The sequence below is a fragment of the Pelophylax lessonae genome, assembly GCF_965119305.1.
Source record: "Pelophylax lessonae genome assembly, chromosome: 5".
In the NCBI taxonomy this organism is placed as follows: Eukaryota; Metazoa; Chordata; class Amphibia; order Anura; family Ranidae; genus Pelophylax; species Pelophylax lessonae.
The window spans coordinates 49,733,419-49,749,071 of NC_138772.1; the positions used below are offsets into that span (position 1 = coordinate 49,733,419).

Genomic DNA, 15,653 nt, shown 5'->3' on the forward strand with positions numbered 1-15,653 from the left:
GTAAATAGATACCAAACGTTCCATGTCTTAACCACTTAATCCCCAGCCCTATTTCGGACACTTTTTGTTTACAAGTTAAAATCAGTATTGTTTCCTAGAAAACTACTTAGAACCCCCAAACATTATATATATTTTTTTAGCAAAGGCTCTGGAGAATAAAATGGCGGTCATTGCAATATTTTTTGTCACGCGGTATTTGCGCAGCGGTCTTTAAAACGCCATTTTTTTGGAAAAATTACGAAAAATCACATTTCGCTGCATTTAAAAAATACTAAACAGTAAAGTTAGCCCATTTTTTTGTATATTGTGAAAGATGATGTCACGCCGAGTAAATAGATACCAAACATGTTAAGGTTTAAAATTGCGCACACCCGTGGAATGGCGACAAACTACGGTCAATAGAAATCTCAATAGGCGACGCTTTAAATTTTTTTAACGGTTACCAGTTTAGACTTGGAGTGCAGCTCTTTTTTTTTTAAACTATTGCTCACACTCTGGCGATCGCGGCGATACCTCACGTGTGGTTTGAACAGCGATTTCATTCGTGGCTCAACTTCCATATACGTTTTCTTTCGCGCGCAAGCTATCGGTGACGGCTAAAAATTTTTTTTCCTATTTATTTTTTTTTTTTTTTTACTTTATCACAGGTTTTTAAAAAAAAATAAAAAATCTGATCACTTTTATTGCTGTCACAAGCAATGTAAACATCCCTTGTGACACCAATATGCAGTGACCGGTACACTTTATGGAGGGATCGAGGGTCTAAAAGACCCCAAACCCCTCCACTACACTTTCATGTATGCAAAACGCCGAAAACTGCATTTTTGAATACAGTCATTTTTTAAATCTGCCGCCTTTTGCAGCAGAGTAACCCGGAAGTGACGTCATAGATGCCGCCTCCGGGTTACGTCATCGGAGACCCGATCGAAGCCGCTTCCGGCTTAGATTGGGACTCCATCCAGCCGGCGGACGCGCCGGGTGGGTGCTCGGGTCTCCCGGTGGGACAGGAGACCCGGGCAGAGCGGCGAGAGGGGGGGGGGGCGGGCGGACGTCCCCTCCAGCTCACCCGGGTAACAATCGAGCCACTCCCGAGCCACATCGGTCGTTACCGACGGAAAGCCGACCGCCGGCTCTAAACCACGGTACCGGGATGGTGCCTCTAGCTAGAAGCATCACCCCGGTATAATGCCGCAAAGTTTTCCGACGTAGCCCTACGTCACTTTGCGGTAAGTGGTTAAAACGGCATGCGCCCGTGATATTGCCAAAAACTATGGTGACCAAAAATCTCCACATGGGAAACTTTAAAAAACTATACAGCTCATCAGTTTAGAGTTAACTAGGAACTCTTTTGCTAGAATTATTATTTTCTGACGTTCGCAGTGATATGTCACACATGTGATGCAATCGCAGTTTACATGCGTGCGCACCCTGGGCTTTGTAGCAGTTTTTTTTTTTTTATTATGATATATTTTATTATAATTTTATTTTTAAAACAGGTTTCATTTTTTTTTTTTTACTTGATTCAATCACAACGGGTTAGTAAACCCCTATGTCACAGGTGTCAAACACAAGGCCCGCGGGCCGAATGTGGCCCCCCAGGCCATTTCATGTGGCCCTCCCGCCTCTCCTGCAGTTGCGGCATCCCCCTTGTCTCAGTAGTCAGCAGCAGAGAGAACAGAACTCCTTTGCCAGATCCTGTGCTTCTCTGTGCTGCTGTAGAAAGGCTCGTCTTTGCCCACCCAGCTTCTCAGCAGTCTGCAGCAGAGAGGAGGGCAGAACTCCTACAGATCCTGCACCTCCTCTGTGCAGCCACAATGCCACCTTGTCTCTGCATCCCCTGGTCTCAGCATTCAGCAGACTTTGTACGTAGACTCCAGCCCTCCTATGGTCCTCCTCCAGACCTTGCATTTTCTTCTTCCCAGATCCACCCGCATCTTCTTCCTGGTAGTAGCACAAGGTAAGGGCGTGCATTGTGACGTAAGAAGGGTGGGTGACTCTTGACTTATGATGGTGGGGGGGCTCTTGACATCTCATGTAAGAATGTAAGGGGGCGTGGGGTGCTCTGGACATCTAATCTTAAAGATATAACTGGCCCTTTGAGGGCAATCATAATGCTGATGCGGCCCACAATGAAATTGAGTTCGACACCCCTGCCCTATGTGATAGAATTGGGCAGGTGACAGGTACTCTTTATGCAGGCATTAGGGGTCTATGTCTCCCCTGCCCTTCACACCATCTAACCAAGCACACATTGGCTTGGTTAGCTGTGTCCCCTGGCTGTACTGGCCATTAAATGGTGCATCTGAACCCCTCAAGTGATATCATTTCCAGTTTCATTATTTGCATGTGAGATCGAGACATGGACTTGCCTCGGTCTCACTGTGCTCTCTATCCCCTATCTGGCTGTTGTTACATAGTTACATAGTTTGTGAGGTTGAAAAAAGACATCAGTCCATCCAGTTCAACCTATGATGTGTGTGTGTGTTTGCTGTTAACCGTACATTGTATACCCCTGTATGTTGTGGTCTTTAAGGTGTCCATCTAATAGTTTTTTGAAACTATCAATGCTCCCTGCTGATATGACTGTTTGTGGAAGAGAATTCCACATCCTTACCGCTCTTACAGTGAAGAACCCTTTACGTATTTTAAGGTTAAACCGCCTTTCCTCTAGTTTTAGTGAGTGGCCACGTGTCTTATTGTATCTCCTTTCTCTGAATAGTTTGTTCCTTATGCTAGGGTCGCCAGTACAGTATTTGTACATTGTTATCTAGGGATGCACCAAAATGAAATTCTTGGCAGAAGCCGAATAATAATGAAATGCTTGGCCGAAGTCCGAATACCGAACGCGGTGTTTCGCATTTTTTCCATTTATTTTGCCAATTTTTAGGGGGCACGCTGATGGGCACATTTTATGTTAGGGGGCACGCTGATGGGCACATTTTATGTTAGGGGGCACTCTGATGGGCAAAACAAAACATTTAAATCAGCGTTGCTCTTAACATAAAATATGCCCATTAGCGTGCCCCTTAAAATAAAATATGCCCATCAGCGTGACCCTTAACATAAAATATGCTCATCAGAGTGCCCCTTAACATAAAATATGCTCATCAGCATGTCCCTTAGCATAAAATAAGGGGCACGCTGATGGGCACATTTTATGTTAGGGGGCACGCTGATGGGCACATTTTATGTTAGGGGGCACGCTGATGGGCACATTTTATGTTAGGGGGCACTCTGATGGGCAAAACAAAACATTTAAATCAGCATTGCTCTTAACATAAAATATACCCATTAGCGTGCCCCTTAAAATGAAATATGCCCATCAGAGTGCCCCTTAACATAAAATATGCTCATCAGCATGTCCCTTAGCATAAAATAAGGGGCACGCTGATGGCCACATTTTATGTCAAGGGGCACTTTATAGGGCACTCTAATATAATTAGCATGGCAAGTGGCAACAACATATGGCAGTCTGCACACTAATGCTTGTGCAGCTGCCAGCTACCGTATTCTCCCCCAAATGTGCTCAGCTCCACATCACATACCTCAACTGCAGCCAGAGCCAAAAGCCGCGAACAGGGGGGCGGGGCGTGGACCTAGTGTGAAGGAGCCGCCAGTCAGGAGCAGGGGGCGGGACGCGCGCGTGACGTCACACCCCCTTCTCGCGGCCGGACAGAACACCCGGCGGCGTGTGAGAAGGGAGCCGCGAGCCGCAATGAGGAAGGTGAGCGGTCAGGGCGGAAGCTACATAGGATCATTGCATACATTATCAGAAGGTTACTTACTGCAGAGGACATTTTTTACATAGATCATAATAGAGGACCGCGAGCCGCAATGAGGAAGGTGAGACATTGTTCGGCTCAAAATTATTCGGCCTTTTGATTTATTCGGCCGAACACCGAAAGTGCCATTTTCTCCATTTTCGGCCGAATAATGTTTGGCCGCCGAATATTCGGTGCATCCCTATTGTTATCATATCCCCCCTCAATCGTCTCTTCTCCAGAGAGAATAAGTTCAATGCTTGTAGTCTTTCTTCATAGCTGATGTCCTCCATTCCCCTAATTATTTTGTTGCCCTTCTCTGGACTCTCTCCAGTTCCAGCACATCCTTCCTGAGGACCGGTGCCCAGAACTGGACAGCATACTCCAGATGTGGCCGGACCAGAGTCCTGTAGAGTGGGAGAATAAGCTCTTTATTTCTGGAGTGAATCCCCTTTTTTATACATCCCAGTATTCTGTTGGCTTTGCTTGCAGCGGCTTGGCATTGCATGCCACTGCCAAGCCTGTTGTCTACCAGTACCCCCAGGTCCTTTTCCATCCTAGACTCACCCAGAGGTTCCCCCCCAGTGAGTAGCTTGCTTTCTGGTTTCTGGCACCCAAGTGCATTATTTTGTTCAGGTCCGCTTGTAAGGTTTCCACATCCTGCATAGAAGATATGGTTAGCCCGGGAACCATAGGGAGGAGTGGGGGGGTCCACTGGCAGGGAGGGGGTTGGGCAGGAGGGACTGTGCTGCTGGCTCTGTGAAAGTGATTGGCAGTTATTGAACTGCCGCATCACTTTCACTTTAAAGCCGGGCGCCGGTTAAACAAAACCCGCACAAGCTGACGGCTGCTACTGCATTGTGATTAAAGGTCCACTCTTTGGACTTACGTAGTAATTTCCAGGTTCAGGGAACCCCTGCTAATACTTACTATACCTACAATTTACTGTACATTAGTTGGATGGCCACTTAAAAGAACGCTCCATACATTTGTAATCGTTGGGAAGAATCCCCCCTTACAAATAGCTAAAAAGAACATTAGTGTCAGTAGTTACTCCAAGATTCAGAAGTCGCTGATAGCTCAAACACCTCCTAGTAACCTGTAGAAGAACCCTAGAGTTCCACTAAACCCTAGTTGAGAAAGGCTGCTCTAAATCATAACACAGCATTATTTCTCACATTGGCATCATTACCAGGCTTGTAAAATGTTTACAGGGGCAGCTGAAGGGAGAACGATTCCAATAAATCTAGGCACTCCCCCAGAATTACATCTCCCAAGAGCCACTTTGTCTACAAACAGCATGTGGGCAAGCTAGAACTGAATCAGTTTGCTGCCTGACTATAAACCGTAGAAAATAATTAAGGCTGAATTTCAGAAATTCAGCTATTTTGTAAAAACTGTAGGCATACCCTGAGTTAAGTCTAAAGAGGTGCCCGCCCCCTCCTGGATTTATCTCTATTAATTACATCGGACAGGTTTATTGGGCTCCAGGAAGATAACTTAAGGAGCTCTGAAGCTGCCCACTGTGGGTCTCAGTTCCTTCAAGAGAAGAGTCGCTGGAACTGCGTCGCCCGCCCCACCCCTCCTCCTGCTCATTCACAGAAGCCTTTGTATTATGTGAACTCATTCACAAAATACAAAGGCTTCTGTGAATGGGCAGCAGAGGGGCAGGCATAGCTGTTCTGTGTGCTTCTCTCCTCTCTCACAACCTTGAGTGTCCTGTGTATCCTCTGGGAGTGCAATAAACCTGTCACATACAAGTATAGATCTAAGTCCCGAAGGGGACATGCACCGAATTGGACTTAAGTGTAGTGTGCCTGTACTTTTTGCAAAGTTGTTGAGTTCCTGGAATTCCATTTTAAAACATGAAAGAAACATTAGCAAAAAAAAAAAAAAATATGTAAGAAAAAGAGGAAAGACTTACATATCGATCTAATGACCATCTAAACCACCATTCGTAGACTCTACCATTCAGATCAAACAGTTTGGAAATTGGCCAGATGGAGAATATATTCTCAAAAGAACCCTGAAAAGCACAAAAAACACACTAATATAATATCAAAAAAGGAGCAAGGAAAGGCGTCCTAAGACCACTATACCCCACTCACCCAGCGCTTATGGATAATAAAATAATGATATAAAATGTCATAAAAACATTATAATATAGCAGCTGCTATTAAATATATACAACTCAAATAACATGTGAAAAAACCCAAAAGGAGCATATATCCCCCACAGAGAAAATCCACTAGCAGGGCTAAGACTTAGTCCCTTAAGTCCTGATATATATAACAAAGAAAGTCTTTATAAGTGACGTGCAAGCTGGTAAATAGTGGACAAGTCAGCCTTCTGTGCTCGATATATACACGTCGTGCACCTTCACCACACCTCAGTGGCACCCCTAGGTAGTACTCACTCACCGACCGGTATCTGTAAGCTGCGCCTTTGTGACTTTCCAGTAAAACGGAGTCCTGCTGCTCACTATCATGAGGGAATGGTCCACTGGTCTCTGATCCTCCCTGTTCCTGCACTTAGACTCTCCAACCAGAAAAACTCTGGATTCATGCAGAAGCCATGCAATTATAAGGGGGACTCATAGTGTAGTATATAAACTCAATTTATTAATACATGCATCCCAATCCCTTTACATTGCACTCACATGTAGTCTTCAAATATGAAGCGTAGTATGAAATACAGCACCCTTTCCGATCTACGCTGTCCAACACCGCTTATCATCCACTGCTCAGTACCTAGATGGCGCAGTTCCTGGTGGGACGTCAAACGTTTTGGGTTGCCGGGGTGACCGCATGCTCATTCCCCAACGCCCTCCATTGAAGTCCTTTGATGACGAAACGCGTTAGGGCTTGAGCACGCGGTCATCCCGGCAACCCGAAACGTCAAGACGTCACACTTAAACTTAGTTCTGGCCTCGGGGGTCAAATTTAGATAAAAATACCCCCAGGACAGTCAGAGCTAGTACATTCCACAATGGATAGCCTCTGAACTGTCCCGGGTCTCACTTACCTGTAAGAAGAAATACTTACCTTGAAAAGTTCTTCTCCAGCGCTGCCATCTCAGGTGTGGGCAGCTGAAGCCAGCGAATCCTCTTCTGCGGCCTCTTCTGTGACGCCGGAGTCCAACAATGCACTGCACCGGCCCCGCTCGTCACTTCCGGTGCAAGCGCGGCATCCCTGCCCAGCTTCTGGGCATACCCAGAAGCTGTTTAGCAGGGAATGCCGCGCCTGCACCGGAAGTGACGAGCGGGGCCGGTGTAGGCGCATTGACTCCTGGGAGCGATGACGTTCAGCTCCCAGGAGCCATCGCAAGCCGGGAAGTGACGGCGCGGGCTGCGGCCGCCGAGGGAGGAAGTTGGAAGGTGAGTATATTTTCTTCAATATCAAGGTAAGTGACCAAAAAAAAAAAAATTGGGATCATCCATTTTCTTTCAGGTGGCCCTCAGCAAGCAGATGGCCCAAAATCCATTTTTTCGATTTTGAGGCCGGAACTCCGCTTTAAGGGACTAAGTCTTAGCGCTGCTAGTGGATTTTCTCTGTGGGGGATATATGCTCCTTTTGGGTTTTTCCACATATTATTTGACACTAATATAATACATTTATTTCTGATTTCTGATGAGAAACTCTGAGCACAATATTCATCTCTGGTTATTGATTTTTTTTTTGTTTTTTTACACAGTTCCAAATTGATTTTAGAAGTCCCAATGCTTGTCACATGTAGTCACTAAATACCATCAACAGATCCATTATTACATGCATTAAGAAAAAGTAATCACCATGGCCATCTATAATAATCACAATCTCCAGTCTATATATGTTATAATAATGCAGCATTGCCTCTCAGAGATTACTGGAATTGTATTCATTTGTGTCGAGCTGCAAGGCTCTCCTATCTCCCACCTGAGCGCAATGCTGATCTCAAGTACCCATTAAAGGCCAACTCCACCTTTTGCAATACGTTACACACATATTTAGGACAATAGGGGGAGTTTTTCTCCCCTGCAGCCGTGGTCACATTTGAAATTTGCATGGCCGTGTGGAGCTCTGCTTGCACTACCGCATCATTTTTTTCCAGACACCTGTGAATGAATGAATGAACTACTAGTCCCATCTGCCACCACAGCAGATGGACTTGCACAGTAGTTCTCAATGGAACAGAACTGAAGAGATCGCTGCACTCATAATCCATTGACACCCAAATGAAAGTCTGTATCTCAGTATTAGTGATCGACTGATATAATTTTTCATTGCCGATACCGATATTTTGGTCATCGCGTATCGGTATTGGTCGATATTTTCGTACATTTAAAAAAAAAGTTTACATTTTTTTTACTTAACAGGTACTCTTGTGGAGGGATCTGGGGGTCTAAAAGACCCCAAACCCCTCCTCTGCACTTAAAAGCATTCAAAACGCCAAGTTTGGCTGTTTTGAATGCTGTCTTTTTTTTTTAATCTGGCGCCCAGTACCCGGAAGCGATGTCATGACATCACCTCTGGATTTTTGCATGGAGACTCAATCAGAGCCGAATGCGGCTTTGATCGGGTCTTCGGCGGCCGTGCAGGTAGGATGCCCGGATCTCCCAGTGGGACGGGAGACCTGGGCGAAACGTGGAAGGCGGCGGGAGGGGGGATGTCCCCTCCTGATCCTTGCAATGACAGCCGAGTGGCTTCTCAGGTTACAATCTAGCGGCTGCTTAGCCATATCGGTTGGTATCACAAAAAAACTGACTGTCGGCTCTAAAAAACGGTACCAGGGTGATGCCTGCGGCTGGGAGTGCGGCCTGACTGGAGTCCGGGCTGAGGCTGCCATTCATCTCCCTTCTTGCACATGGGTCTGATTTATGATGTGCGGCTTTTCCTTTGACATTGCTGCAGCTTAGAGCTAGGGGAGCTCCCTGTCCCGGCCTCCACTTACAGCTTTGTGATGGGACTTTACCTCTCTACCTGAGCGGCACCCGAATGTTATCTTTTTGGGTATCCGTTATGAACAATACACGTTAGAGAAGAGTGGGGGGGTGTAGTATGAGTGAGACACTGAGGGGTCAGGTACTTTTTAGACATCAGCAGGTCACCATACCTGAGAGCATGACAGAAGATATATACATAGCAGCAAGAAACCGAGCTTTAACATGAGGCCGACATGCCACAGGTAGTTTGCTGAAAAGAAAAAGAAGAAACGTCATTTCATAGGCATGAGCATTAACCAGCTTGATAAAATATACACAACTTAAGCAAAAGCTGATGTTTTGGTAATACGTAGAACATGAATCAGCCTATGCATTCCTAGATTTTTTTTTTACCTCCACTAAGCAGCTCAGCTCCCCCTCCCAACAGTGACTCAGCAGCTCAACTCCTCCCTCCTGGCACTGACTCCACAGCTCAACTCCCTCCTCCTGGCACTGGCTCTACAGCTCAACTCCCTCCTCCTGGCACTACAGCTCAACTCCTCCCTCCTGGCACTGACTGCACAGCTCAGCTCCCCCCTACTGGCACTGACTCCATAGCTCACCACCCTCCTCCTGGCCTTGACTCCACAGCTTAGTTGCCCCCTCCTGGCACTGACTCCACAGCTCACCACCCCCCTTCTGGCACTGGCTCCACAGCTCAACTTCCCCCTCCTGGCACTGACTCCACAGCTCAACTCCCCCCTCCTGGCACTGACTACACAGCTTACCACCCCCTCCTGGAACTAACTCCACAGCTCAGCTCCCCTCTCCTGGCACTGACTGCACAGCTCACCACCCCCCCTCCTGGCACTGGCTCCACCGTTCAACTCCTCCCTCCTGGCACTGACTCCACAGCTCAACTCCGCAGCTCAACTCTACCCTCCCGGCACAGACTCCACAGCTCAACTCCCGCCTCTCGGCACCGACTCCACAGCTCAACTCCCCCCTCCCAGCACCGACTCCACAGCTCAACTCCCCCCTCCCGGGACCAACTCCACAGCTCAACTCCCCCCTCCCAGCACCAACTCCACAGCGCAACTCCACATCTCAGCTCTCCCCTTCTGGCACTGACTCCACAGCTCAGCTCCCCCCTCCTGGCACTGACTCCACAGCTCAGCTCCCCCTCCTGGCACTGACTCCACAGCTCAACTCCCCCTCCTGGCACTGACTCCACAGCTCAGCTCCCCCCTCCTGGCACTGACTCCACAGCTCAGCTCCCCCTTCTGGCACTGACTCCACAGCTCAGCTCCCCCCTCCTGGCACTGACTCCACAGCTCAACTCTCCCCTGCTCACCATGTCTAGGAGTGACCCAGCAGCTCAGCTCACCCTTCTGAGAAGTGGCTTGACTCTATTATACATGATGTAGAATTAGGTTTTATAATGATCAGACTTAAATATTACCATTTGCCTTCTTCTGGGTGATCTGTGGCCACAGTGCCATAGACGCGTAAATCACCATAAACCAAAAGGTGACCAGAGGAACAAAATAGTAGAACTGGTATGGCCGGTCCATCACTATACAGAGGACCACCACCAGGAAGTTGAGGCGGAACAGAACCTGTGTGGAGACATATTGGAAGAACCATCACTGCATGCACTGAACTCCAAGGAGGCAACAAACCCAAAACCCTGAACCGTCTGTGCCTGGCAAGATTTATATAAACCACTTACTTTATATAACATAGTGGATTAAAATATACTTTACTTCTTTGCCTGGATTTGGGGATTTAAAGGCCTGAACACCTGAGGCATACGGAATTCGAATGCTCTTTATTTTAGATCAGAGTTTTTCTTTAATCTGGTCACATACCTGAGCAACTCGATAGAGTCCAAAGTCCCCCTTCAGCCAAAAGTAGGAGAAGTGCCCATAGCCCGTCTGAAACAAATAGGCAGCGACCAGGACCCGGACGTGCATGTACACTGGTAAAAACTGGGAGGAAAGAAGGTAAAGGGCTATTATACAGATGTAGGGGACAAATAATAAGAAGATCATACATAACATCATTTATCAGTCTTAACTACTCGCCGAACGCCTCCTGCACCCTTCACTGCTACAGGGTGGCTCCACTGCGCAGGATCACGTAAATATACGTGATTTGCATTCTCGGGTAGGGGTACATTTTCGGCTGTGCGGTCATTCGCTACAGCACCTTAATCACCCCTAGATGTTAACCCCTTCCCAGCCAGTAGGATTAGTACAGTTACAGTGTATAGTATTAGCACTGATCACTGTATTAGTGTCACTGATGATGTCAGTAAGGCCCCGTTCACACTGGTGGGACTTGTCAGGTGACTTAGTCGCGCTCCATTCAGTGCAATTGAAACGGTTGGAATCGGAGTGACTCAAGTCACTCCGACTTATAAAAAGGTTCCTGCACTACTTGGGGGCGACTTTGGAGCAGCTTGCATTGACTTCTTTCAACGCGTAACTCCACTTTTGTTGAGTAAAAACATTCCCCTCTGGGTGATCTCTGTACATTACAAGGATTATAACAAACTTTGTTACAGATCCCTACCTTTGTTATTCTGAAGAAATCACTGCTTGTTCCTCTGTGCTGAGTGGGTCTAATGGGAGTGGTTTCATAATTATTTATCAGCTGTGTAGCTGCAGAGCACTAGTGAGGAAAACTGCTGGGTCTGCATCCCTTTAAACGGGTTCCTATTGGGGGTATCTCACCAAAAAATTACATTTTTATTGCAGGGGATGCCAGAAATCTGACTTGTATCTTAGGCAGACTTCTGAGAAAATTGGTGAGCCAATCACACAAGCAGGAAATTATGTTTCTGGTAGGTGGTCAGTACACATTTTGTGTACAAAACACCTCCAGGTTGCCATATTGCATTTTCAGAAAATTACAACAGCTGCAGGTTGAAAGGGAAACTGGATTTTTGACTTACCGTAAAATCCTTTTCTCTGAAGTTCATTGACAGACGCAGCTCCATATAATTCTTGGCCATTGGGTTATGCTGCCCCCTACAGGAGTAGAACACTAGGAAGGAAAAAGCTTTACCACGCTTATGGGGCTGTCTCTGCAGGCATACACCCACACACTCTGCTATAGGCTTCAGTTTAGTTGCAAGCAGTGTTTAGAGGAAAAACCCCAACCCATTCAAGATAGAGGGGCGGGAGCTGCGTCTGTCAATGAACTTCAGAGAAAAGGATTTTACAGTAAGTCAAAAATCCAGTTTTCTCTATCGTTCATTGACAGACGCAGCTCCATATAATTCTTGACCATTGGGACGTCCCAAAGCAGTATTTGCATGAGGGGAGGGAAAACAACGCAGAAAAAGAACGTAATTCCCAAAAAGGTTAAAACTTTAGCCAACCAGTGAACATGAAGGTCAATCAGGAACAACTGGAGCTCATCTGGAACAAACACCCTCAAAGAGACTAAAGTCTCTTTCAAACAGCAGCCTGCAAAACCGTGCGGCCAAAAGAAGCATCCGAGGATGCCAACACATCTACTTTATAGAATTTTGTGAACGTGTGCACAGACAAACTTGTATCACTGATGCCTGATGGCAAAAAGCCCCCAAGAAGCACTTAGCGCCCTAGTAGAATGCGCCTTCACAGGGAAAGGTAGAACCTGACCCTTCAGTGAATAAGCCTGTCTGCCTGATCCATCTGGATATGTTCGCAGCAGACGTAGACAATCCCTTAGGAAGAAACGACTGATTAGGTCGAAGTACCACTTTATCTCTGTGGACCACCAGATAAGGTGAATGGCAGAACAGCGCCACCAATTCATATACTCTGCGAGCAGAGGTAATAGCCACCATAAAGGCTACCTTCTGTAACAGTGTAAGCAGAGGAATCTCCCTAATGTTCTCAAAGGGAGGTTTTTGAAGAACAGACAGTACCCAAGGCCAACCGCTGTTCAACCCCTCTTTGGAGAAAGGCCAAAATCCTAGCTACCGAAAAAAAGCAAGGATGCACCTTCAGCGATTCACACCATGATGTACAATTTCCACGTACGATGATTGATCTTCCTGGAGGCAGATTTTCCAGCCTTCAACAGTGTAGGAATCACTGAGTCAGAATGACCCCTGTCCCTCAACACCTGGTTTTTAACTGCTACGCCATTAAAGTCAGCGACTGTAAAGCAGGATGGAAGATCGGCCCTTGAGACAGCAGATCTTCCCTGAGAGGAAGTCTCCAAGGAGCATCGGCGACCAACCTTAACAGATCTGCGTACCAAGACCAGCGAGGCCAGTCTGGGGCCACCAGAATAACCAGAATCCCTTCCCCCTCTATTCTGCGCAGAATCCTCTACGAGCTTCAGTGGAGGGAACACATACATCAGCCGATACTGACCCCAAGGAGCCACCAGAGTGTCCGTGGGGTCGGCCAGAGGATCCCGAGACCTGGCTACAAACCTCTGTACCTTCTTGTTGAGTAGACAGGCTAACAGGTCGACGTCGGGTGTCCCCCACTGGACACATAGCAGGTGAAACACCTCTGAGTGCAGGGACCATTCCCCCCGATCCAACACCTGACGACTCAGGTAATCCGCCAACCAGTTCTCCACTCCTGGGATATGCACGGCGGAAAGGGCTGGAACAAAACTTTCTGCCCATTTCAGGATCTCGGCCACCTCCTGCAGTTCTCTCAGGAACATAACGAGCTAAAAAATTACATTTTTAACAAAGGTTCCCTTTAAAATAAAAAAGACAAGCGAAGACTGAAGTCCCAGCCGGGAACTAGGTCCTGCTCCTAAACTAAGTAGAAACAAACTTAAGCCCATAGCAGAGTGTGTGGGTGTATGCCTGCAGGGACGGCCCCATAGGCGTGGTAAAGCTGTTTCCTGCCTAGTGTTCTACTCCTGTAGGGGGCAGCATAACCCAATGATCAAGAATTATATGGAGCCGAGTCTGTCAATGAACGATAGAGAAAAAAAAAAGAAACAAATGCAGCCACAACATATAATGATTGGTATTCTGCAATATATGACATTTTTGGTTTTGGGTTAGTATTGCTTTAGGGCCGAACTCCGGGGAAAAAAATGTTTCCCCAATTACATGGGCTAATTGTTTGTTTTTGTCTAGGGGAGACAATCCGCCAATCCTGCCAGTGCGAGACCAGTCCCAGCTGCTCCTGCACCCCCGTGGTCTAGTGCGGGGCACTGTTCCTGACAACATCAAGCTCAAAGGCCGGCTCTGGACGAGAGGACGGGCCACTGCTGGGCGTAGGGGAACGCCACTTTCTGGAGGAACAAAGGATCGGGTGAGTATAGGCTCTGTTCCCACCACTAGACAAAACGAGCAGTTAACCCATGCAGTGCAGGCACAGCCCACTGCATGCGGACATCCCCCCCCCCCCCGAAGCTCTGCGACACCCCCCCCCCCCCCCCCCGGAACTCTTCGTTAAGGTATTGCTGCTGGCCACTAGTGCTCCTGATGAAGTCTCACCTGACCATACTTACAGAGCTGGCTCCGGAGATGTGGTAGATGAGGATCACAAGCTGCATCCAACCCTTCCACTCATCGGTTTGCTCTCTGTTCAGGAGCTTCGTCTGCAATGAGACAACAGTCATTGTTAGTGACAGTAACAGCTGACAAAACACATCTCGGAGATTAAAGTAGAACTCCGACCTTAGTTTTGAACACAGTAGACCTGGGTTAAGTCCTCTGCCATGTTGGAGATCAGTGGATGGGGTGCTAGGAAGCAGCTAGATTCACAGTTAGGGTTCAGTGTCAGGGATATTGGAGGGGGGGTGGGGGTGGCAGAAAGGTGCAGTACCTGGATTGTCAGGGGTGCAGGGTTAGAGGTGCTAGGAAGCAGGGAGGTTCACAGGCAGGGTGCAGGGTCGTGGTTGCTAGGAAGCATGGTCGTTCACAGTTGGGGTGCAGTGTCAGGGGTGCTGGGGGGTGCAGTGTAAGTGGTGCTGGGGGACAGAAAGGTGCAGAATCTGGATTGTTGGGGTGCAGTGTCAGGGTTGCTAGGAAGCATGGCAGTTCACAGGTGGGGTGCAGTGTTAGGGGTGTTGGGGGGGGCAGTGTTAGTGGTGCTGGGGGGCAGAAAGGTGCAGAATCTGGGATTGTTGGGGTGCAGTTTTAGTGTTGCTAGGAAGCAGAGAGGTTCACAGTCAGAGGTTCAGTGCTATGAATACTGGGGGGGGAGGGGCAGAAAGGTGCAGTGTATGGGGTGTTAGGTAATAGGGAGGTTCATAGGCGGGGTGCAGTGTTAGGGGTGCTGGGGGGTGCAGTGTTAGTGGTGCTGGGTGGCAGAAATGTACTGAATCTGGATTGTTGGGGTGCAGTGTCAGGAAGCAGGAAGATTCGCAGTCAGAGGTGCAGTGTTTTGAGAAATGGGGGGCAGAAAGGTGCAGTGTCTGGGGTGTTGGGGTGCAGTGTTAGGGGTGCTGGATGGAAGAAAAAAGCAATATCAAAGTGGAGCTCCACCCAAAAAGAGAAGATTTGCTTGTTTGCTCCCCCCCCCCCTGCTGCCACATTTGGCACCTTTGATGGGGAGGGGGAGTGGGTACATATTTTTGACAGGTACCCGCACCCACTTCCTGGTGACTTCGCCACAGGGAGGTCATCCGGAAGTTCGGTCCCCCTCCTCTTTCCCCGGCCGCTGAGCAATTCACAAAGCGCAGCATGCTTTGCGCATGCGCAGTAGGGAACCGGCTGTGAAGCCGCAAGGCTTCACTGCCGGTTTCCCTTACAAGAAATGGCTGCAGCAGCACCCAAGAGCCGATTGAAAAATCAGCTGGGGTGCTGACATCGTGGGATACCTGGACAGGTAAGTGTCCTAATATTAAGAGTCAGCAGCTACAGCTCTGCTTCAAGGTGCAGTGTGCCACAATTCTTCATAGGCCTGAATGAAAAACCTGTCTACTTTAAAGCCTGCAGGGTTTCCAGCTGAGCTCCACCTGATGTGGTGTAGAACCCCGGACCGTCACTGATCTAAGGTAAATGCAGAGGTGTT

The 15,653-nt window shown here is 47.9% G+C and overlaps 1 protein-coding gene across 1 annotated transcript in view; it reads right to left on the reverse strand.

The window, feature by feature from the left end:
• The window catches only part of CASD1 (CAS1 domain containing 1), a gene marked incomplete at its 5' end in the record, with an annotated part of 90,086 nt that overhangs the window by 15,411 nt on the left and 59,022 nt on the right, over positions 1-15,653 (reverse strand). Inside the window, 5 exons of the mRNA XM_082258246.1 lie at positions 5,686-5,787; positions 8,853-8,932; positions 10,124-10,280; positions 10,533-10,652; positions 14,146-14,235. Of these exons, the coding sequence (XP_082114372.1) occupies positions 5,686-5,787; positions 8,853-8,932; positions 10,124-10,280; positions 10,533-10,652; positions 14,146-14,235 (549 nt within the window). The remainder of the gene's footprint in view (positions 1-5,685; positions 5,788-8,852; positions 8,933-10,123; positions 10,281-10,532; positions 10,653-14,145; positions 14,236-15,653) is intronic.